This window comes from Astyanax mexicanus, chromosome 8, assembly GCF_023375975.1.
Source record: "Astyanax mexicanus isolate ESR-SI-001 chromosome 8, AstMex3_surface, whole genome shotgun sequence".
Classification (NCBI taxonomy): domain Eukaryota; kingdom Metazoa; phylum Chordata; class Actinopteri; order Characiformes; family Acestrorhamphidae; genus Astyanax; species Astyanax mexicanus.
Window position 1 is genome coordinate 56,503,685 of NC_064415.1, and position 23,030 is coordinate 56,526,714.

General features: G+C 38.8%; 2 protein-coding genes across 2 annotated transcripts; both read right to left on the reverse strand.

The window, feature by feature from the left end:
• Positions 1–45: 45 nt before the first annotated feature.
• Positions 46–2,429, reverse strand: tmem125b (transmembrane protein 125b). Its single transcript, XM_007250643.3, has 2 exons — positions 1,741–2,429; positions 46–1,154 (listed from the first exon to the last, which is right to left on the reverse strand). Exon 2 carries the CDS (start codon positions 1,136–1,138, stop codon positions 479–481), a length of 660 nt encoding a protein of 219 aa, XP_007250705.3. The 5' UTR covers positions 1,139–1,154; positions 1,741–2,429; the 3' UTR covers positions 46–478.
• Positions 2,430–3,799: 1,370 nt separating this feature from the next.
• Positions 3,800–22,140, reverse strand: cfap57 (cilia and flagella associated protein 57). Its single transcript, XM_049482933.1, has 23 exons — positions 21,985–22,140; positions 21,242–21,412; positions 20,148–20,458; positions 19,555–19,814; positions 18,773–18,947; positions 18,186–18,338; positions 17,550–17,689; positions 15,527–15,692; positions 15,319–15,432; positions 13,910–14,122; positions 12,875–13,048; positions 12,630–12,791; positions 11,459–11,614; positions 11,265–11,358; positions 10,826–11,016; positions 9,603–9,776; positions 9,354–9,512; positions 7,601–7,744; positions 6,720–6,836; positions 5,747–5,881; positions 5,505–5,648; positions 4,147–4,282; positions 3,800–4,053 (listed from the first exon to the last, which is right to left on the reverse strand). Exons 2-23 carry the CDS (start codon positions 21,396–21,398, stop codon positions 3,890–3,892), a joined length of 3,639 nt encoding a protein of 1,212 aa, XP_049338890.1. The 5' UTR covers positions 21,399–21,412; positions 21,985–22,140; the 3' UTR covers positions 3,800–3,889.
• Between the last annotated feature and the right edge of the window lie 890 nt (positions 22,141–23,030).

The window sequence follows — 23,030 nt, forward strand, 5'->3', positions numbered from 1 at the left end:
TTATGTCCACTAGAGGGCGGTAGAACGTATGACAGTCACAAGATATTGATAAAAAAAGAATCTTGAACTTTATTTTAAAACACATTTTTAAAAACTCATAGAAGAGCAGTACGAACACTGACCATAAACTCTTCAGAGGACGTCTTGAGAACGGCCACACCTGTATAATTTGTAAAGTATTATTATCCTGTGAACGAGGCTAAACACTTGACAACGTGCTCATGACAAGGCAATGTGAATAATCAGTCTGAGTCTGAGCCAGTGTTAGTGGGTGCAGACGGATGTGATATTTCATTTCTAAAGATGTATGGGCATCATAGAAGGCATCAACATCCGCTGTGGACAGCTGGTGTAGTGGGTGGTAATGATGGTGACCTGCGGTATCTGGCATTTAATCACAGTTTTTTTTTTTCATGCATCTTGGCCTCATCATGTTCTCTCCTCCTTAATTTCTACTTTTTCTACTTTTTTCATTGTCTTATATCAGACTTGCTTGGCTGGAGGCCGAGACTCTCCACGGTTGGCTCCTCTGTCCTGTGACTGTGTACACTCTCACCCTCCTTCTCCTCCTCACTACTCTTCTCCTCCTCATCCTCCTCCTGTTCCTACGTTTCTTTATAAACACCACTGTTCCATAGATCACCACAGCCAGAACCACAGCAGCCCCGCCGGACAGCAGCACCGTCCCGGACATCAGCGTCTCTGAGCGGCTGAGGCCCAGCAGCAGTGCAGCACCGCAGACCATCAGGGCCAGACCGGTGGCCAGCAGGAGCAGGGGGTCCATGAAGCCCCCGCTGCGCAGCTGCAGGATCCTCCTCCGGCTCCGGATGCAGCCCATGTCCTGCACGGCCGAGCTGAGCAGCTGCTTCAGCAGGACGGCCAGCGCCAGCAGGCAGAGCGTGGAGCCCACGGCCAGCCGCCACAGAGCCGAGGGGCCGGTGACGGAGCCGGCCGAGGACAGCACGAAGACCCCGGCCAGACCCAGGCCCAGAACCAGCGCCACGGAGGAGCAGTAACAGAGCAGGGAGACGCAGGGGTCACCGAACCACCACAGCTCCACCGGGTCCTCCGCATCCCGCCGCCAGTGCTGCAGGGTCGCCGCGAGGTGCGCCCTGGGCAGCTGCTCCAACTCAGACATCTCACACTGCTTCACTCTGCGTAAAAAAAGCAAAAGTTAGAGCGTAGAGCTATGATGCACTTTGGATAATAAGTCCTGTCTATTTTTACTCATCTCTTCCTCTTGCTCCACCCCTAAACCCATACATCACCCAGTGCCCCAAGCTACCCCTCTCATTTTATAGCCTTTTTTTAAAATTTGAGCTGAGGATGGAGTCAGATAAAATCAGCAGGTTTTGTGCCACCCAAAATTTTCATCTGGTGGGTCGGGACACGCTCTTACAGCCTGTAAAAAAATACTTACATTAAAAAACGTAACATTAAAAAAATATATAATTGCTCCTCTAATTTTGTACTCTTAGTCTTTTATATTGATTATATTGATGATTTATCTTATTAATGTACTCTGAATGCAGAGATATTTTGAAAAAAATCTGATTTGACACGTTCACACAGACATGAAAAAAACGTATCTAAAAGACATTGAGCAAAAAAAAATAATAATTAATTTGAGTCATTAAACGTATTCAGAAAGCAGTCTGGACATGGCAAACACCTACAGAAACATGCTTTTCTGCAGAAACAAAAAGCAAAATAAATTGAAATTGATTGAAGTTTCCTCACCTTCAGTCATTCCTTCTTCAGATCTGTCCATCCCTCAGGTCCAATACTGCAGCTCTCCAGAACTTCCTCTCTCTCATTCATAATAAAACAGCAGAGTATCTCAGGGTCACACTGTCCTTCTACAGCGACATCTCTCTGTATCTGTATCTCACTCTCACTCTGGCTGCTTTCTCTGGTGCCTGACACTCATGATGGACACACACACACCAAACACACACACACACACACTTGGTGTCGCTCCCTCTGGTCCGGCCTCCTGTCTCACAGCCCACAGTTCACAGTGCCAGTGCTATAGTTCTCATTACCCTACACTGTGAATAATGTGCCTGTAAACAGTGATCACACACACACACACACACACACATATAAAACACCCACCCAAAGACCACTCTGGGGGGCTCAGGAAGGCAGCGGGCAGACGCCACTCACTCAGAAGCAGTGAGATCTTTCAGGGCATTGTGGGAGACACAATAGGCCGAGTGGAGGAACATGCCGGCCTCCAGATCAGCCCTGATGTCACTGTGTTGAGCATAAAGGCCGGTCTGTCACCGCGTGGATGCGGTCACTCACGTGACCCAACCCCGGCTCTCTGAGACACTGCCGGGACCCCCTCACGCCTGCACCGCCTCATCCCTCAGCCTGAAACAGCACTTTTACTCAACAAAAGCCATCTGATCTCAGAGCGCGCCTGTTCTTCAACACGCCAGAAACACGGGTGACCCAGCTGTTCACATCAGCAACAACTGGATCATTGATGCACTGAATGTGATGAAAAAAAAAAAAAACACAGTACAGTGCATCAACACCAGCATGCTAAGTATTGTTGGCTGCTTAAAGCTGATGTCTGTAAGTTTTGGGATTTGTGGGATTTAGGGAATTTAGGGCCTTCTTTGGTGAGAATGGGTAATTGCACAGAACATGCGGAAGAATCATTTTTATCCTCTATGTGATGCGATGTGGTCTCCTTTAGGAGCGGAAGAATCCGATTCCAGGTTATGTTCAGTCAGAGAAAGAGAGAGAGAAAGAGGAGAGAGAGAGAGAGAGAGAGAGCTCAGTCAGAAACTTCACTCCTTCATTTCTTTGGTTTTACTATGAGTGAATGGAGGAGCTACTGAGCTCTGAGTTTCCTCTTCTGAAGTCTCCATTGCTCCACCAGCCGCTCGCGTTCAGTAAAACTGAGCCGGATCCTCTTTTAGAGGCTGTACGTATGACGTAAGTACGTAAAGACGTGTGACGTGGCCAGAAGAAGAAGAACTCCCACGAAAAGCGACCCAACACCCCAGTTTTTAGAATATATATACTGTATTAGGATTAGCAGGGATGGTGGTTCCAGCACACTGGTACCAATAAACACAATATTTTATCTTCTTCTCCACTCAGAAATGCTTCTGCTTTCAGTTAAGAAACAAAATAATACAGACTGACACTTTAAATAATATACATATATATATATATATATGATCACACTTGCTGAATGGCATACAGATCCCAAAGGATGCATTCATAAAGTATATATTATTATATGATGTTGTATGGCGTATAAATTACTGGTGTCAATTGATGAAAAATGAAATGAAAATAATACAATTAATCACAACAAAATTCTGTGATTAACTTCGATTAACCACACTAGTGGATATTCCAGATTAATCACATGCATTAACGCTTTAACGTTGACAGCAATAAATAGACAGCATAAATAGCCAAATTTTAATTTTCTAAAATTGTGAATCAAAACAATTTTTAGTAACTAAACTATAAAATGAAATTCTTAATTTTGCATCTAAATTACATCTAAATGTGAATTTTGTAAATTAAAAAATCTATCTGAATTATCTGAATCAAACCATTAACATATATATGAGGATAATTTTGGGATTTTTTTGTACCACTGATTTAGATTCAGGATTTTGGAAATTGAACTATCAAAACTATCAAAAATCAGGGGGTTTATTGCCTCTTTAAGCAGAGACTCATAAACTAAAACTCAGCAGTTACTTACCAGATTAAAATTTAGTTAACAGGTCAGGAATTTAAATTCTATATTTTAAATCATACATAAATAATACATCTGTGTTTATTTCTTTATTAAATACAGCAGGAATATAAGAGTTTAGAATTTGAATGCCAGTTTGTGTTTCGAGGTGATTTATGTGATGATGGTGGGCAGTTTGGTGCTGGATGAAGGGGTGGACAGAGCGAGATTCTGCAGCTCCTGCCTGAGCCTCTGGATCTCCACCCGCTGGAACTGGATAATCCGCTCAGCCTCCTCCTCAAACTTCAGCGCTGTCACTGTCCCTGCCGAGGCCGTCACTGAGGTGAGAACAGAGACAAGAAACAAGGTGAGGACCTCCTGTGAGGACATATACAGCATTAAACACCAGATACTTCCTGATTCTGGCTTACTGTTGATGTTTGTGGCGCTCTTGCACTTGTTCTTCTTACTAAGACCTTCTTGAGTCTCGTAGTTGTGGAGCTGAGCTCGGATCAGCCTCAGCTCCTTCCGCAAATCGTTGATCTCTTTAATCAGAAAGGCATTCTCCTACACAGGAGCAAAACACACAAGTTCAAGTTCACTACAAGCAGAATTCATTCTATAATCAGCCCAGAAAACAAAAACACAACACTCAGCTATTTAACCTGAAAAGAACCAATTAGAATGTGCACTAGGGGTGTATGAAATGGACAAAAATCTGCTGTATTATAAGGCTGTTGTATATCAATAAATATAAATTGAGTGGTCCAGCAGGCTAAGCGCTGGTTTAAATCCCAGTCATGCAGCTTGCCATCAGCTACCGGAGCCCTGAGAGAGCACAATTGGCCTTGCTCTCTCTGGGTGGGTAGAGTAGATGGCGCTCTTTCCCCTCATCACTCCTAGGGTGATGTGGATCAGAACCGAGTCGCTGCTCTTTCCTCCGAACACGCTGTGATGATACTTAATTTGTGCTTATTAAATGTTTATCCACACTTGGCTTGGTTGCACTTATTCATCCCAGACCTAGAAGCACTTTGGTGTGTGCGTTCACTATGGACCTCAAGCTTGTCATGTGATATAAACTAAAAAATAAAATCCATAATTTTGTATTTGTAATTTTGTAAATCAATCAATGCAATCAAATTCTGAACTTTCTGAATCAAACCACTAAAACACATTAAACTAAGCCATTAAATCAAATTCAAATTTAGTGAATACAAACAATTCTGTGAACCAAACTATAAAATGAAATTCCTTATTGAATTGAAAAAATTGAATTTTCTGAATCCAACTATTGAATTAGAGTTTGCATTTTGGGAATTTTACCACTGAATCAGATTTAGAATATTGCGAATTGAACAAACTAGTCAAACTAGTGTCTTAATTTTGTTTGAACAACAAAATAAAATGTAGAATAATGTGAATTAAATGTGAATTGACTCAAATTCTACATTTTGTGAATCCAACCATCAAATAAAATTCTTGTAACAAGTAATTAATTTAGGTTTTTAAGTAAATTCAAGGTGAATGTACTGTGCTTTGTTTTGCAGTTTGCCTGCTGGGACATAAAAAATGTTTTACACTGTAATATTGTAATTGCTTTACAATTGCTTGACAAAAGTGGCAAAATAAAATAATACGCAAAAAAAAAACTATATTATTTCAGTAACTGGTCTTTGGCCAAATGTAAAAGTACAGTAAAGGAGCAAAACAACTTTACTATGTTCTGTTATAAAAGAGTTCTCCAAATAAAAATGAATGAATATAAATGAAATAAACGCTCCCTCACTTTCATGGTCTTGACTTTGTAAGCTTGGTGGACGTTTGTGTCGTTGGACAGTTTCCTCTTCAGAGAGGCCACATTTCTCTCTAGATGCTCCTTCTGTCTGCTGTTCTCCCTCTGGATATCTGCATCCACACCAACTATCTCCACCTACCCCCCAAAAAACACACACTCAGTCTGTTAATCTGTTAATCTGGAGTTACTGGGCATGGCGGCTGTGTGTATATAAATGTGTATCTGTGTTTTACCACATCTGATTGCTGCACATAGCGTTCGTAGAGCGTTCGGATGCTGTCCTTTAGCTTTTTGGGTTCCTGAATAAACCCAACACAGTTGTGGAGGTCAGTCTTAATCCTCCGTACCAGAGCTTCCACGTTCCTCACCTGAGAAAACAAGAACATTATACAGGCTGTGGTGATGTTTCTGAATCTATTTAAATAATTAATCTTAAGAAAAACTAAAAATTGTTGCAGTATTTTGAATTATTACATTTTCTTATTTTTCACATCTACAGGGGTTGGAGAATGAAACTGAAACACCTGGTTTTAGAGCACAATAATTGATTGTGGTGACAGACAGTTCTGGTGGAAACAGGAGAGTTGAGGTGCACATTGAATTCTGCGTGATTTGTTCAGCCGTGGTTTTATATATTTTTTTGGATACAATCCGGGTTAGCACCCGAACATCCCTTTCAGACAGCTTCCTCTTACAGCGTCCACAGTTAATCCTGTTGGATGTGGTTGGTCCTTCTTGGTGGTATGCTGATATTACCCTGGATACCGTGGCTCTTGATACATCACAAAGACTTGGTCACTGTCTTGGTCACAGATGCTCCAGCAAGACGTGCACCAACACCAATTTGTCCTCTTTTGAACTCTTTTGGTATGTCCCCCATAATGTTATAGTGCGCATTGCAATATTTAGAGCAGAACTGTGCTCTTACCCTGCTAATTGAACCTTCACACTCTTACTGCTCTTACTGGTGCAATAATGTGCAATTAATGAAGATTGGCCACCAGGCTGCTCCAATTTAACCTAAAATCCCACACTAAAATGAGACAGGTGTTTCAGTTTCATTGTCAAACCCCTGTATTACTTATATTACATATTTATTACTCCTGTTTAATGCGTATTACTCATATTAATTGTGTATCATGTCAATGTCTTAAACTATAACATGATATTCTAGGTTGGGAAGAACACAAGAAAGTCATAACAAACCCTCTGCATCTCCTTGTGCATCTCTTTGTCCGTGGCTTTGAGTTTTAGCTTCAGATCAGCGATGGTCAGCTCCAGCTGAGTGTTCTTTTGCTGAAACTGAGCCAGTTCTCCCTCCATCTGACAAAAAACAGCATCTTTTGATCAGCAGTGAATAAAAAGCTGCTTTTCTAAGCTGGTTTACTCGCTGACACTTGACCACAGTTCAAAGGCACATGCTATAAATCTTGATGTTTGAGTTATTGTAGCTAGGAAGCCTAAAGTAGCGGTTGCTAACCGCAGTGATGCTAACTGTTTTTCTGAGCTGGATTATTCACAGATAGTTAATGATAGATTAATGTCACAAAAGTCTTCCTGTTTGATACGATGTGTTGTGTGTATCTTATTTTAATAAGTGCTTATAAGTTATGAAGCTCAGTTTAAATACATTAGTCACTGTTCAGAATAAATTATTGCTTTTTTAACCACAAATGCCTTTTTTAAAGTTTTATATAATTTTTTTTCACATTGTGCAAATGTAAAATTATTGTTAAATAATGGTCATTATTTTAACATCCCAATTAGCAATAATTTTATTATTGCTAATTATAGCATGTTGCTTGAGAAGCAGTTTGGAAGTGGATAGGGATGCTAGTACATTGTTTAATTTATTCAGGTTAAATTTTTTCGGCTTAAAGATGACATCTGAAGTAAAGAAATGTGAAATTTTAAGTCTATGCCAAAAAGTGATGAATGCCATTACTTTAGATTAATTCATCGATTTAATTATTATCCACTTAACCAAACTAGTTCTCACACATCTTATGCTGTTGTACAGACGCCTCCTAATAGACCTGTTCTCATTAGACACTCTTAGGCTATTCTCTGCACGCTAAACCCCCCACCTCTTGTGTCTGCTCCTTCATCTCTTTGATCACGTTCTCTCTCGGCTCGATCTGCTTCTTCAGCTCTGTGATTTTGTAGTCCAGCACAAACTTGAACTTCTCCAGCTCCTGGTTCTTGCTGTTTAGATCATAGATGTTCTTCTCCTGCAGGGACAGAAGAGACAGAGCTGTCTTAAATGCTTTATGGCTGGCTTATTCTGTTATGCTACGCAGAGCAGCCGCGGCCTACAGTAATTCATCACAGACAGGCATATTACATGCTGTATATGTGCCTCAGACTTTCTATTATAAGTCCTAAATGCTGAGGACCTTTATCATATGGAAAAACACTGTAAATATCATCCATCTCTTGATTTACGAGCAGAAACAGCAAACAGAAAACCATCAGACTCTTTCAGTTCTCTTTCAGTACAAACACTGAGCAGAAGTTCAGAGAGCTTTTCTGTTCATTTAGAACGGATCCTGCTACTGGTTAAAGCCATGCTTAAGCAATAATACACATTTGAGGTTTGTGCTATAATGTGTAATAATGGCACTGCTGTGCTGCGGTCGAAGGCATTATTACACGTTATAGCTCGAACCTTGAGTGTATTATTGTAATTATACCACAGTGCATTACCGGCTGATAACAGGCACTCATAGAACGCCTCTCAGCCAATCACATTGCAGGATTGTAACTACAGTAACTGTGGTATAATATGGTATATTGCATCTTCGTCCATTTTTAGAAGCACTTCATAGTCCTGGGATGTAAATAATTAGGCAACAAACTCACACACTAATGCTTAGCAGGCTGATTATTTTTTTTACAAGTGTTTTTTTCAACCAATTTGCAGTTATTCACAATGTTATCTCAACTTTTTCAGTGTGTTGTATCATGAAAACTTATGTTGTTTATAAAACGCTAAATTTAAAATAAACTAATATCGCTCATATTGCAATAAAAGCATAAGTTATCATATAGCCCTTAAATACAGTCATATGAAAAAGTTTGGCCACCCCTATTAATCGTAATCATTTTTAGTTGTAAATATTTGGGTGTTTGTAGCAGCCATTTCAGTTTGATATATCTAATAACTGATGGACACAGTAATCTTTCAGGATTGAAATGAGGTTTATTGTACTAACAGAAAATGTGCAATATGCATTAAACCAAAATTTGACCGGTGCAAAAGTATGGGCACCCTTATCATTTTATTGATTTGAATACTCCTAACTACTTTTTACTGACTTACTGAAGCACAAAAATTGTTTTGTTAACCTCATTGAGCTTTGAACTTCATAGCCAGGTGTATCCAGTCATGAGAAAAGGTATTTAAGGTGGCCAATTGCAAGTTGTTCTCCTATTTGAATATCCTCTGAAGAGCGGCATCATGGGTTCATCAAAACAACTCTCAAATGATCTAAAAACAAAGATTGTTCAACATAGTTGTTCAGGGGAAGGATACAAAAAGTTGTCTCAGAGATTTAACCTGTCAGTTTCCACTGTGAGGAACATAGTAAGGAAATGGAAGAGCACAGGGACAGTTCTTGTTAAGCCCAGAAGTGGCAGGCCAAGAAAAATATCAGAAAGGCAGAGAAGAAGAACGGTGAGAACCATATGACTGTATAAATCAATGTCACAAATTAACAGGTGTGATTAAAGTTTTATGATTGATATTAAGCATTTACCAACTTCAGCCTCAACGTTCTCTCGTATTTCACTAACAAACACTACAGTCCACTGGTTTAACTAGTTGTTCCCTCCCATCACCTTGTCATTGATGGTCACATCTCTCTTCTGGACCTCCCTCTTCAGGACCAGTATGTCCTTCTCCAGGGATTTGATGATCCCCTCCAGCTTGTTCTGCTCCAGCTTTAGCTTATCGATCTCCAGGTCCTTGTTCTTCAGCTCCCTCTGCAGGCTGTCGTGCTGCACAGCACAAAAACATCTGTATATTTATTTGACTTAATACAGATAAAGACCTGTATACACACATAGTGAAGCTTTATAGCTATATACCTTCTTCTTCATGACCCTGATCTCATCCTCGTGTTTGATGTTGGTCTCCTTCTCTTTGCGAAGCTTGTTCTCGTATCTGATGCGAATGTCCTGGAGCTCACGATCGCCGTCTTCCTCCGTCAGCTTTATCGTCTCCTCAAATTCTCTCAGCTGCTGTCGTGTCTCGTCCTGACACTGGAGGATGGAAGTGAAGGATGTCAAAACCAAGACGTAGACAGTTTTAGCAAAGATAAAATCAGAAATTTATAGACGAACATGGGACTAAGACTGTGTCACCTTCCCTTTTATTAAGAAGACGGAGCATACTTGCTGCAAAGAGGGGTGCTTTTCATGGCAGGGGTGCAGATTTCAGCACAACTATGGTGCCAAATTCAGCACCCCTGCCTGTATAAGCACCCCCTCTCGGGAGAGGCTGTGTAGCTTAAAAAAGTATCTTATTACTTTTAATTATTTAATTATTTAATTATGTAATTATTTTCTGTAAGTAAAGTTAAAGCCAAGAAGACGTGCGTGCGTGCATGCTCCTGAGAGGGGGTGCTTTTCCTGGCGGGGGTGCTGAATTCGGCACAACACCTTTTCGGCTTTACACGCGAGGTCAGTGATTGAGAGCAATGAATCGCAACAATAACAATAAAACAATATACTGCAATAAAAATGGCTTCTGGGTAATGTCTAGTTCTGCTAACAGACTGGGAGGGTTTGGGTGATCTAAAGTTTTTATTAACTGCTGCCAAAAATCTCTATAAAATGTAAAGTTACATTCTTTTAGCCTCCTGAGACCCAGACATTTGCTTGGTATGCAAGTATAAAAACCTTCCTGTCTTTGTTTTTGCAAAGATGATTTCCACATTAGGACATTAGTTTATTTTAATATTTAAAATAGTCCAAAAACGAAACAAATAAAGTAAAACATTTATGAGAATTTTAACCTGGCCCATGTTTCTTTCTGGACTGGCTGTAGAAACTTTTGACTGGGATTCCCGCAATCTTGTTTTAAATCAGTTGAGTGTAAAGTTTAAAAAAATTAAGCCTCATGGTGCAAAGAAGCAGAAATGAAATGTCTCCAGATGAGGACGCAGGGTCTAAAGAGGTTAGTAAAAGAACCCCATCGTAAGAAGTGCTTTCAGTAGATGAAACAATAAAAAATGTTTCCCACCCCAATGTCAAACCCACTCCTACGCCTTTGGCCAAGACCATAGTGTAGACCAGAGTTTCCTCCTCACCTGACCCAGCGCGCTGACTTTCTCCTGAATCTTAGCCTCGTAAAACTGTGTGAGCTTCTCCAGGGCGTGGACCTTACTGTCCTCCAGCTGCTGCAGCTTCTCCTCATAGCTCTCCTGCATCTGCTGCGACTTCAGCTGCAGCTCATGGTATTTATCGTACTCCAGCATCAGCTTCTGGTTGTTGTTGGACTCTGCAAATGTGAGATCCTGTTATTTCCTGTGTTATTTTATATCACAATTTGATATAAAGAAAAGACTAGTTTGTGTGGGTTTTTTTAGACACTTGAGGACCTACATTTGCTGTCATTCAGTACTTGATTCAGTTCTGATATTTTTATGCTAAACATGTAAGAGCTTATCAGACCAGACCAAAGAAACAACTGAACTGAATAAAGCTAAACCCCATTTTAACATGGTGAAAGTAAAATTTCTTATCTACCCAGGTCCTGCTGCTCTTTGCCGTGCTTCTTCAAGCCCTCTCTCAGAGCCTCCTTATGCGTCACGGCTTGCTTCTCCTTCTCAGTTTTCAAGACCTGCAGTGAGATAAAGAGATATGCACATTTTTTAATGATTCATTGAATTTAATGTGGTTACACTTCTGAATAATTAAAATATGGGATTCAGAGCTCTAACCTGGTTTTCTGTTTTCAGCGACTCAATCTGCTGGATGAACTCCTCGGTGAGCTCCCTGATCTTCTCGTTGTAGTTCATGTCCTTCAGACGCAGCTGGTACTCATTCTCCATCTTTAGCTCATCCACCCTGGTCTTCAGCTCCAGCATGAATTGATTCTGGATCACACACACACACACAAAAAACTAACGCGGGCTGACGAAACTCCAGCAGTAATCAATCAACCTTTATTTTCACATGGCAATACATTGAGGATAACCCCTTATTTTCAATGCATCCAAGCATTTACAACTGAAAAGGACTGAAAAATAAATTTATATTAAATTTAAAATCAAGTATTTAATCAGGTGAGCTAAAATAAGGAGTTTCATAAACAACAAAACAATAAAAATAATAAATGAATAAATAAAATAATTCAGAATGAACAAGCTAAAAAAAATAAGCAGATAAATAATTAGAATAACAACATATAACCACTAATAAAAAGTAAAAAATGAAGAGGTAGCTAAAATAACACCAGGATTATATTATAAAGAAAGTAAGTGATGGAAATAAATTAAAAGGTAAGATAGAAGATATAAGAATAAATAAAAGGACAAAAAATATATATTTAATTAAATAAAAAGGCCAAAATTTAAATAGGTGATAAAACAAATGAAAGAATGAAATGAAAAAAAGTAAATTAATTATATAAAAAAAGATCAAAGTAAAACAGAAAAGTAGATAAAAAAGACGAAATAAATAAAATAAATAAAAGGTAAAAGAAAAACTCAACTAAAACCTAAACTCAAGTTAAATGCTGTCTGAAGATGGTTAGAAACTAAAAGTTTAAAATTATTTTTAAAAAGCTTTGGAGTTTTAAAGTTTCTTGTAGTGAATTCCAGTTCGCTGCTGCTTTACAGCTAAAAGCAGATTTTCCCAGTTTAGTAAAAACTCTAGGAATCGAACAGCTGATCCAATCAGTAGAGAGTGTCTGATAATTACTGCTATTTCTAGAAATCATAGATAAGATATAAGATATAAGGCATATGGCTGGAGAGAGAGATATAAATGAATTAATAGAACTACTTTTGGTACATCCATGTGCACTCTTTACAACAGGGAATTCTTTAAGGGTTCCTTAGTAAAAAGCAACCATGACTCAAAGAACCATTGAGATATTACTATATTTACCTTTTCCTCTAGATCAGACTTGGTGATGAGGATTTCCTCTGCGTAACTCATTTCTTTCTCTCGCTTCAGCGCTCTGCCTTCCTTGTCAATTATTTTCCAGATAAGGAGACACCCGTCCTCTGAAACCGTCAGTAGAAACTGGTCATCAAACGTGACGACCATCTGTAGACAGATGACATCATTAGCATGGCAGTACAGAGGGAACAAACAGATTATTTTTAATCATTGTATCATCATATACGCACTTTGGTGATAGGTGCAGAATGAGCCTGGTACTCAGTCCAGTCCTTCTGCAGGGGTAAAGGGTATTTGATGGCCCTCACTGTGCCGAAAGCAGTCCCTGTGAAGAGAGCCCGTCCTGAGTGGGTCATTGCGATGGTTGTGTAAGCAGCATCATCCGAAGCCATTTCCCGTAGAATCTGCAAATAAATAAATATATATATATATATATATATATATATATATATATATATATATATATATATATATATATTTATATAAATGTTGCATAGGGTTGCATGCTAACAATTGCTTAAAACATACAGCAAACATAGTCTTAAAGTGATTGGTGTCGGGCTTTGCATTTCTGTGACTAAAAAAAAATAAATATATATAAATTTATATATACAGCTCTGTAAAAAATTAAGAGATCACTTCAGTTTCTTAAGAATCAGTTTCTCAGATTTTGCTATTTATAGGTTTATGTTTGAGTGAAATGAACATTTTAGTTTTATTCTATTAACTACACTCTAAACTACACTTTCTCCCAAATTCGAAATCAAAATATTGTCATTTAAAGCAATTATTCTTTGCAGAAAATGAGAAATGGTTGAAATAACAAGATGCAGGAGCTCAAATAACGCAAATAAAACAAGTTCATATTCATAAAGTTTAAAGAGTTTAGAAATAATCAATATTTGGTGGAATAACCTTGTTTTTTAATCACATTTTTTTTTTCATGCATCTTGGCATCATGTTCTCCTCCACCAGTCTTACACACTGCTTTTGGATAACTTTATGCTGCTTTACTCCTGGTGCAAAAATTCAAGCAGTTCAGTTTGGTGGTTTGATGGTTTGTGATCATCCATCTTTCTCTTGATTATATTCCAGATGTCTTCAATTTGGTAAAATCTGGGAAACTCATATTTTTTAAGTGCTCTGTTATTTTTATATAGTATATATTTCACAGTTCTAAGGTGGCATGACTGTCTAACTGCCTGATTATTAAAACAGGAGGTCATACTGTAGGTTTAAAACCCAGCGTATCAGACTGTACATACCTGGCAGTCCTGGATCTCCTTCAGTGTGCAGTCACTCCCCACAGCAAAGATGGTTTTATTGTCAGGGGAAAGGGTCAGGCCCGTGTAGCTGCAGGTCTTCAGCACACTCTCGGACTCCCGCTTTCCACTGAGAGCGTTCCACTCATACACGGCTCCATCCATCCCACAGGAGACCAGCCGACTGTCGTCTGCACTCCACGCCATCGACCTCACCTGAGGAGACCAGTCCAGTGAGAGCTTACTGTATATCTGTATTAATGGTCTTGATATATTATGCTTTTTAGAAGGAGCCTGTCTGGATGCTTTTGCTGAAGAGATAAAGATCAAGGGTGTTGGCGAGTAAATCATTAATTCATTAAAGACATTAATTTAGCTGCCTTTTTGCATTTAATAGGAGTGCTTTTAAGACTTTATTACGATACTGTCAAATAATGAATGAGCCTATCAAAGAGAGAGCGGATGGACAAAATAACAGAAACAACTTAAAGCGGTAATCTTTTTTCATGCCCATCAGTACGTCTTGCTGTAGTACTCATTCTCCATCTTAAACTCCTCCCCCCTGGTCTTTATCTCCAGCGCAATTTGATTTAAGATGGTGGAAAGTCCCAAATCAGGCTAAAGACCAGCAAAACTCACTGCGGTCCAAAGTACGTCACGACTAAGGAGACGATTCTCAATCTACGTTCTTGTTTGTATTTGTATTCTTGTGGACTCGGGAAACGTCATCAACGTCAACGAGTTGACAAGTTCACTACAAATACCCGCATGTGTTCTAGCTCCTCCCACATTATCAAGGATGCATGGAAGGTGACTTGTGTGGACTTCCTACTGTCCCATAACCCAGAATGACCTTGCACTAGTACTGGTGAAGGAGAAAGTTGGAGAAATCAATATTTGGTGGAATAACCCTTGTTTTTAATCACAGTTTTTTTTCATGCATCTTGGCATCATGTTCTCCTCCACCAGTCTTACACACTGCTTTTGGATAACTTTATGCTGCTTTACTCCTGGTGCAAAAATTTAAAGCAGTTCAGTTTGGTGGTTTGATGGCTTGTGATCATCCATCTTCTACTCGATTATATTCCAGAGGTTTTCAATTTGGTAAAATCAAAGAAACTCATCATTTTTAAGTGCTCTCTTATTTATTTATTTTTTCCAGAGCTGTATAGCTTTAATAATGGCAGCTGATTCATGTCAGATGGCAGAATTTGCTCTGTTGATCTTGTGCTATGTTAGGGGTCAGCCATATGGCACTGATGACTTTCTCAAAAACAGCTGAGCTGCCCTGAAACACATGGTCCTCCTCAGTGCAGCCAGATCTGCTCAGATCTGACGCATCCTTACACAACGGCTGAAGCTTATGAGCATTGTGTGCGAGTGTGTATGAGTGATGAAGCATTGTTACAGACCTTCCCGTTATGACCCTTCAGGTTCAGGACGTTTTCGAACGTAGTGGTGGAGTAAATATGGATGACGTTTCCGTTGACGGCGGCGAACATGTGTCCCCCGTGGCTGAAGGCGCACTGTGGACAGATAGAACGTTAGTCCCACCACACACTCAGGAATATACTGTATTAAATTGTATAAATAACAAAAAGTAAAATAAAGAAGTGTCACCTCTCGGCAGCCGCGCACTGTGAACTCCTTGAAGGTCCGGATGTCATCGATCAGCAGGTTCATGAGCCGGATCTTGTCTGAGAAGCCCACGAGTATGAAGAGCCCAGAGGGGTGGAGGGCCACACTGTACGATTCCTCCTGAAACTCCTTATACAGCTCCAGAGCACTGCAGCAAACCAACACACCTCCACTTACAGCATATTTTGAGCTCTTTAACCCCTGTGTGGTGTTCGGGTCTGTGGGACCCGTTTTCATTTTTCATCAAATGATACAAAAAAATTTTTTTTCTAACTCAAACTCATTGGCATTGGCTCATTTCTTGTGAAAAACATATATCAAAACACATTTTCCATAAACACACACTGTACACCCCCCCCCCCACACACATTTGTATTACATACAGTATGTTTGGCCAAGGGCTAATAAACATTGCTTCATTTGTACATTTGAAACTAAACAAATTTTCTACTCATATCTTGAGTTTCATTCATTTTCTTTTACATTTTATTTAAAAACTAATAAAAAAAGAGTAGCACTTTTTGAAAGAAATGTAACATAAGAAAGGTAAAGGGCAAATATTAACCATGTAAGCTGTTTATATTGCTTGCAATTTAGGTGAAGCAAACATGTGTAAAGCATTTTATTTTTATATCATGTAGAATTGCTTAATTTTGCTGAATTAAATACAAGTAACAAAGTAAAGGAGTAACAAAAATACGAACACCACACAAGGGTTAAGCAATAAAACACATGTTGACCAATTCTATTCCTTTCCATTTGGACAAGCAAAATTCAAGGAAAATGACAAAAAAAACCCTTTAATTGGTTGAGTTTCATTTTCTGTCAAAAATGGTAATTTGGTTGTGGAAGTTAGTTAAGTTGGGTGGAAAATTGTGTTCATTTTTTAAATGTATGTGTTTGATGTTCTGTGTCAACAATGTGTAAAGTCTATTCAATTCTCCAATCCATACATAGTACCATATTTCTCGGACTATAAGGTGCACTTAAAATACTTTAATTATCCCAAAAATCAACAGTGTGTTTTATAATCCAGTGCTCCTTATGTCTACATTCTATTAGTCAGCTATAAAAGAGCAGTATAGCCACTTTGCTGAAGTACAGTGCTAAAAAAAAGGAGTTTTCCTAAAGTTTCCCCAGCACAAAGGCTAGAGAAGTATTAGCATTAGCTGCTAACCGCAGCTTTAGCTCTTTTGATGTTCAGAGGTGAGTATATTGGACTGTAGTCTGCGAGTTTACTGTGTTAAAACAAAAAACATGGGTTACCAGAACACTCAGGGTTCCTCAGTTTACTAGCGCTAAGCGATGCTAACCGTGGCTAGCACTAAATGGAGCTAAAATACTGGAAATCTAATCTTACTGTAATTAAACGGAAGTGCTTTACTCTCAAAAGTAAACCGTTTTCAGGAGAGAAATTTGTGTAGATAAACATCTAGCACTCATTTGACTTTGAAAGAAAAACACCCCTGTTCCTTACTATTGTCACATAAAATGCACCTTATAGTCCGTAAAATACTGTATGATATTCTAGCTGCACCTTTGAGTGCTGAAGGAATGATTTAGTCTAGACTGTAGACTTCAGGCTCCATGTTCAATCAGCACATTCACCCCCATGTGTTCCCCAGAGGAGCTGAAATTCAATTGTAAAGCTATATCTGAGCAGAATGTTTCTGGTGGCAGCAGAAGCTCTCTAACTGCTCCATCAGACCAGAGAGCACAGACTCCGAATTAAACACATGAATTCTCTCTTACTGAACCTTGAGATGAATTAACTCTCAGAACTAAGTGCTGTCCGAAGAAATGAAGCGCCACCAGGAAACTGAGACAGCATGCTTTCCAGCCAGCTGAAGAAATTAAAATGGCCAGAAACCAGAAATGATAATAAACAGTGCAGGATCTCTCTAACAGAACCTCTGTCCTGAATTCTGTGCCAAGAAAACTCAACCAGAGCTGCTTATAAAAAAAATAAAAAAACACACACACTCGCTGCATGTGAGGATCTTACTTGGTTTCAAAGTTCCAGATGCGAACGGAATGGTCCAGTGAGCAGGTGGCGATCAGAGGTTTACGCATGCAGATGGAGAGACCAGTAATGATGCCGGAGTGAAAGGAGTGGGACAGGAACTCAAACTGGGCCTGTTCACCCTAAAAAAACAGCAGTGAAACAAAGAGGCGTTGGATAATTTGATCTAAATGCAAACATGATGCTACAGAAGATGAGAGTAGTGACCCTGTGACATTGATTAATTTAGTAAAAAATTAAAATTGTAGTTACAAGAACCCTAATTAATCCTCTAAATTTTATTCACATTAGAGGTGTTCCATATCGTATCATACTCAATAATAATCTCCAACATTTTTGAATATCACACTGCTGCAGCAGCTCAGCCAATCAGCTCTCAATCCAGCCCTGCCTCTAAACCCATACATCACCCAATGCACCTGCCAAACTACCTCTCACATTTTTTAGATTTTTCAAAATTGAAGTTGGAGTCTGAAATCAGGACTTTTTTTATACCCTTTAAAGTGTAAATTCATGGTTGTATGTGAGATTTTAATTACTAAAATGACTAAATAACAAATGAATGCAGAAGAGGTGTATTAAAATGTAATGTGGGAAGACGGGTCAGTCGGTCAGTACCCTGCTCATCTCCACTGAGGACAGAGTGATGTGGTAGAGCTGTCCTCGGTCAGTGCTGGCTGCTAGCGTCTCCTCTGAGGGGCTGATGCACAGAGTGCTGATCTCTTGCTGCTCTGCCTGAGTCGGGTCATTAAAGCAGGGGTCCGGGGGGATCTGGAGATTTGAGCAGAGGGGGGTTAAAGACACTGCAAAACTGAAGCCTGCAAGATAATGATGTTCATTTATATCCGAATATTATTCCAAGAATTGGAACAGGTGCGCCACTGACTGATTTAAACCCTGACAACAGTCAACAGTCAGTCCCCCAATCCTGTCTTAGCCATGCAGCATGCAAATGCAGCTTTTACTTCCACAATAAACAGAATAAAGAATAAAATAACATTACTGTTCCCTTAAATGAACTGCTGGCGTACATTCACAGCATGAACACTGAGACGCACAAATGATACAAATGCGCCAAAGTCAGAGCTCACCTGATATGAATTACGGTAATCAGTACGCTATACATCACTAAAATAGGGCCCCAAAGTAGGGTCTGAAAACTTTTAAATCAGTGCAAAAAAACAGACAAACTCAGCTTCTGTCACCTTTATTTCTCTGGTTTTCTTGTAACTGTCCTTCTCTTCCGTTTTTTCAAAAAGGCACACGGTTCCTGGGCCGGCTGAACAGGCGAATCCTTTAGAGTAGGGTGAGATGGCCGTCACTCTTGGCAATAAGGCCGGTGAAGAGGAGGTGTCCTCCGACTTCCTCCTGTCTGTTTTTCTGTCGGACAGCAAAGCAAGGCAAAATGTAGAATGGCAATGAGAAAAATGAAAGAGTAGTCAGTGTACTGTAGCATAACAGAAGAATAGGCTTTATGTCTATAAACTGTGTAAATAGTGGAAATAGTAGAAAGATAAAAGGAAGCAGCGGGAAAACAGATTCGATAGCTAACCATTAATGATAATTATACAGCTCTGGAAAAAATAAGAGACCACTTAAAATTATGATTTTCTTTGATTTTACCTAATTGTAAACCTCTGGAATATAATCAAGAGGAAGATGGATGATCACAAACCATCAAACCACCAAACTGAACTGCTTGAATTTTTGCAGCAGGAGTGTAAAGCATAAAGTTATTCAAAAGCAGTGTGTAAGACTGGTGGAGGAGAACATGATGCCAAGATGCATGAAAAAAACTGTGATTAAAAACTACCAGGGTTATTCCACCAAATATTGATTTCTGAACTCTTAAAATTTTATGAACTTGTTTTCTTTGCATTATTTGAGGTCTAAAAGCTCTGCGCCTAAGTTAGAATGGGAGATGCTAGGCTAACACTGCTAACAAGCACTGGATTGAGACAGTTATTAATATTAAACATCCTCTTACCTCTCTGGCTCCTGTGTGGAGGGTTTACTGGTGACGCTCAGGCTCCCGCGCTGGTCCCCTGACTCAAACACAAGCAGCCGTCCCGTCTCAGTTCCAGCAATGATCCTTTCTTTGGACATCCAGGCGTGAGACAGGATGTTATGTTGCTCCATTTTGACAGAGTTGGTCTGTTTTAAGGCCCCTTCAGTGTAACGGAAGATCTTGAACAAGCCGTTGCCGCTCACACAGATCTGCATGTTGTCCTGAGGGCTGAAGCTGACCTGTGAACGAGAGAAGAGCAGGACATGCTTAAACCAAATATCCATTTTTTTTACTAAATTCTTTCTTTAAAGCAATATTACACCATGCCTCTTTTTGATACATCAGCTCACAGATGCAGCCTTGTGCTCATCCACATCACCCTAGGAGTGATAAGAGGAAAGAGCGCCATCTACTGTACCCACCCAAAGAGAGAGCAAGGACAATTGTGCTCTCTCAGGGCTCCGGCAGCTGATGGCAAGCTGCATGAACAGAATTCGAAGCAGCGATCTTCTGATCATAGTTGCAGTGCTTAACATGGTTTCTTTTTTTGAGGAAATGCAGTTCAATCCTACCTGGTGGATGGGACCAGTGCTGGTGGTCTTCACCGTGGCCATGATTTTATGCTTCTCCCAAACCCAGTAGAACAGGGTCCACTCCGGTCCTCCAGCCTGACCTATGAGGTATTTAGAGTCAGGAGAGAAGGCCATGCAGACGAACTCCCGCACTGGAAGCTCTCCACCGGTCAGAACCTTCCTCCTGCGGCTCTGCTCGTGCTGCAGGTCATAAATGGTTATGGTAGCCTTCTCCTTGTGCTCTGCCACGGCCAGGTAGCGCCGGTTAGCGCTGATGGCCATAGCCTGCATGCTCTGGCTCCTCTCTGTACCTGTAGGAGGTAATGAAGAAAGAATTGATCAAAGTATCTGCATAATTAAATGGTTAAAATGTAAATTCAGAGTGGGTTTGGTGTGAAATGCTCTGTTCTAAATAAACTAACAGAAATATTTGTAGTAGTAGTGAACAGAACAAGATGCTCTAAAGCAGGGGTCGGAAATTAAGTTTGGCCATGGGCCAGATACAGTATTTTCCAAGCCATTATGTGGCAGGCCATAAAAAAATTGTTTAGGAAAATGAAGTGTAATGGGATGAAGTGCTACAGACTAGCAGCACTCCAGCCCAGAGGGTTGTTGAACCCAATTGTAGAACAGTTGATCTCAAAGCAGGTAAAACCCAAGAAGAAACGATTTTAAAAAATGAATAAATAAACTGCCACTACCCCGGCTAGTGAATTTGGACACAGCCAAGTCATAGGGAGCACGATAACGGGTGGAAAAACATGAACGGGCAGAAACTAAAGTCGCACCAAGCGCAACAGAGGGAGACGAGGGAGGTATGTAAACAAAAGCTCACCAGAGAAGCATTTTATCTATTGCCAACCCCTGCCCTAGAAGCTCTTTAAAAGAAGGTTACTATAGCAAAAGGTTATGAAGACACTGATGCCTAAGACATTGCTTTTTCAAAATGTTTGAGCAAATGTCAGATCTAAAGGGTGTCATCATCCCTTGTGTCCCATGTGTTAAATTAGGCTAAAATAGGTCTGTACTTAAGTTATGTTATTTTTTATAACCACTTATTCGATCTTAATTACTATTTGCATTAGTCCACTCACCTGGAATGAAACTCTGGCATGCCTGATCGAGGTCATAGCGCACACAGTTATTTCCACAAGGAAAAACCACAGTGTGTTCATCGAAAAACAGAAGGTTATTATTTACTCCAGTCCTCAGGCCAAAGATATGGTGAGACTGAGCCACTACTGCAGCCATGGCTCAAGAAATATCTGTGGAATTCAAGGAAAATGGAGAGAAGGGCAGTTTTAGACACAGTAAATCATAATACATATAATATAAAACACATGCTGGTTCTTAGTAAGTCAATATTAGTGTACAGAATAGTCTAAAACGGGGACAGACTAGCAAATATGGCAAATCCAGACCCATGAAACCCACATGTACCCACGTTCTGCACCTTAACCCTTTCAGACCCTGCATCTGTTGCAATGAACAACATCTGTTTTCTTATATTTTTGTAGTTTTGCATTTAATACAGATTGAGGCCTGTTGTCCAACATAATTGACATTAATCAGCCAATCAAAAACAGCACCTTAGCCTCAACTGCTGCATTGGACAAAAAAAAAAAAATGAGATTTTTTTTACTGTTTAAAAAAGTTATATAAAAGTTTCATAAAATAAAAATAAATATTTACATAAAAATATAAACAATCTACTTATATATATACATATATACATATATATATGTTTGGAGTGCATTGGTAGGTTTCCTGTGTTTTTTAATACACAGTTATGTCTGATAAAGTGCCTCAGTGCCTCTTGTTTAGTAGAGAAACTTACCGAATAAGAGCCAATCCAGCGGTAGTGAACAGAACCAGAACTTTTATAAACTCTTTAAAAGCACATAAAATAAAAAAAATCGCGAGATAAATCGCCTGCTAACAGCTAACAGCCACGGTTTACTGTAACCACGTTAACGCAAAGCTGCAGCGTTACTAGGCAACCCCACGCACACGTGATACAATAAAGTAAAGTAAAATGAAATAAAATAAATAACGAATAAATAATAACTTTAATAATAACATATCATACAAAATACTAATAAAAGGTTTGCCTAAAAAAAAAAAATAATTATTTAACGTTTAATTTTAAACATATAAATATAGTAATTGTATCATATTATATTATATTAAATCATATTATATCATATTATACAGCCTGTACAGCATCAACATTTATTTTATTATTTTGAAAAAAAAAAAATACGCACATTTTTTTTGCGTGTAAACAAAATAAAAGTATTTTATACTACAAAAAGTACTCAATACAACGTAGATTTAAAAAAAAAAGCAAAGATCATCTACAATTAAGATAGAAAGGAAAATATAGTACTGTTTATACATTTATAAATATTTTTAATTACGTTACAAGTGTTTAAAAATATTCATATAACAATAATTACTAGTTTATTTATGTTTCTAAATATAGAGCTATTAAAAAGGATACAACATTTAAATTTTATAGTACTCTAAAAGTATATTCCATAGCAAAAAAAACAATATTTAAACGTTTATGAAAAAAAGATCTAAAACATAAAAAAATAAAAGTCTTTATTAGTTTAGCGATATATATTTTTTTTCTTATATATTTTTTAAATATATTTAAAATGACCTACAATTAATATGGAAAGCAAAATATGGTATATACATTTATAGAATTGTTTAATACAAGAGTGTTATATTTATTAATTATTAACAAAATATTAATTATTTATGTTTCTAAACATTAAATACCTTTCAAAAGGTGACACAATTTTAATTTAAAAAAAATATTCCACAGCAAAAAGAAACAATATTCAAACTTTGAATAAAAAAGCGATATGAAAC

Excerpts from the sequence above, each read along its gene's own strand:
- tmem125b (XM_007250643.3), bottom strand. The coding sequence starts at position 1,138 with ATGTCTGAGTTGGAGCAGCTGCCCAGGGCGCACCTCGCGGCGACCCTG.
- cfap57 (XM_049482933.1), bottom strand. The coding sequence starts at position 21,398 with ATGGCTGCAGTAGTGGCTCAGTCTCACCATATCTTTGGCCTGAGGACT. Across the intron at positions 15,433-15,526 it reads CAGTGCGCGGCTGCCGAGAG|TGCGCCTTCAGCCACGGGGG; the intron begins GTGACACTTCTT and ends ATCTGTCCACAG. Across the intron at positions 11,017-11,264 it reads CAAAGAGCAGCAGGACCTGG|AGTCCAACAACAACCAGAAG; the intron begins GTAGATAAGAAA and ends TCACATTTGCAG.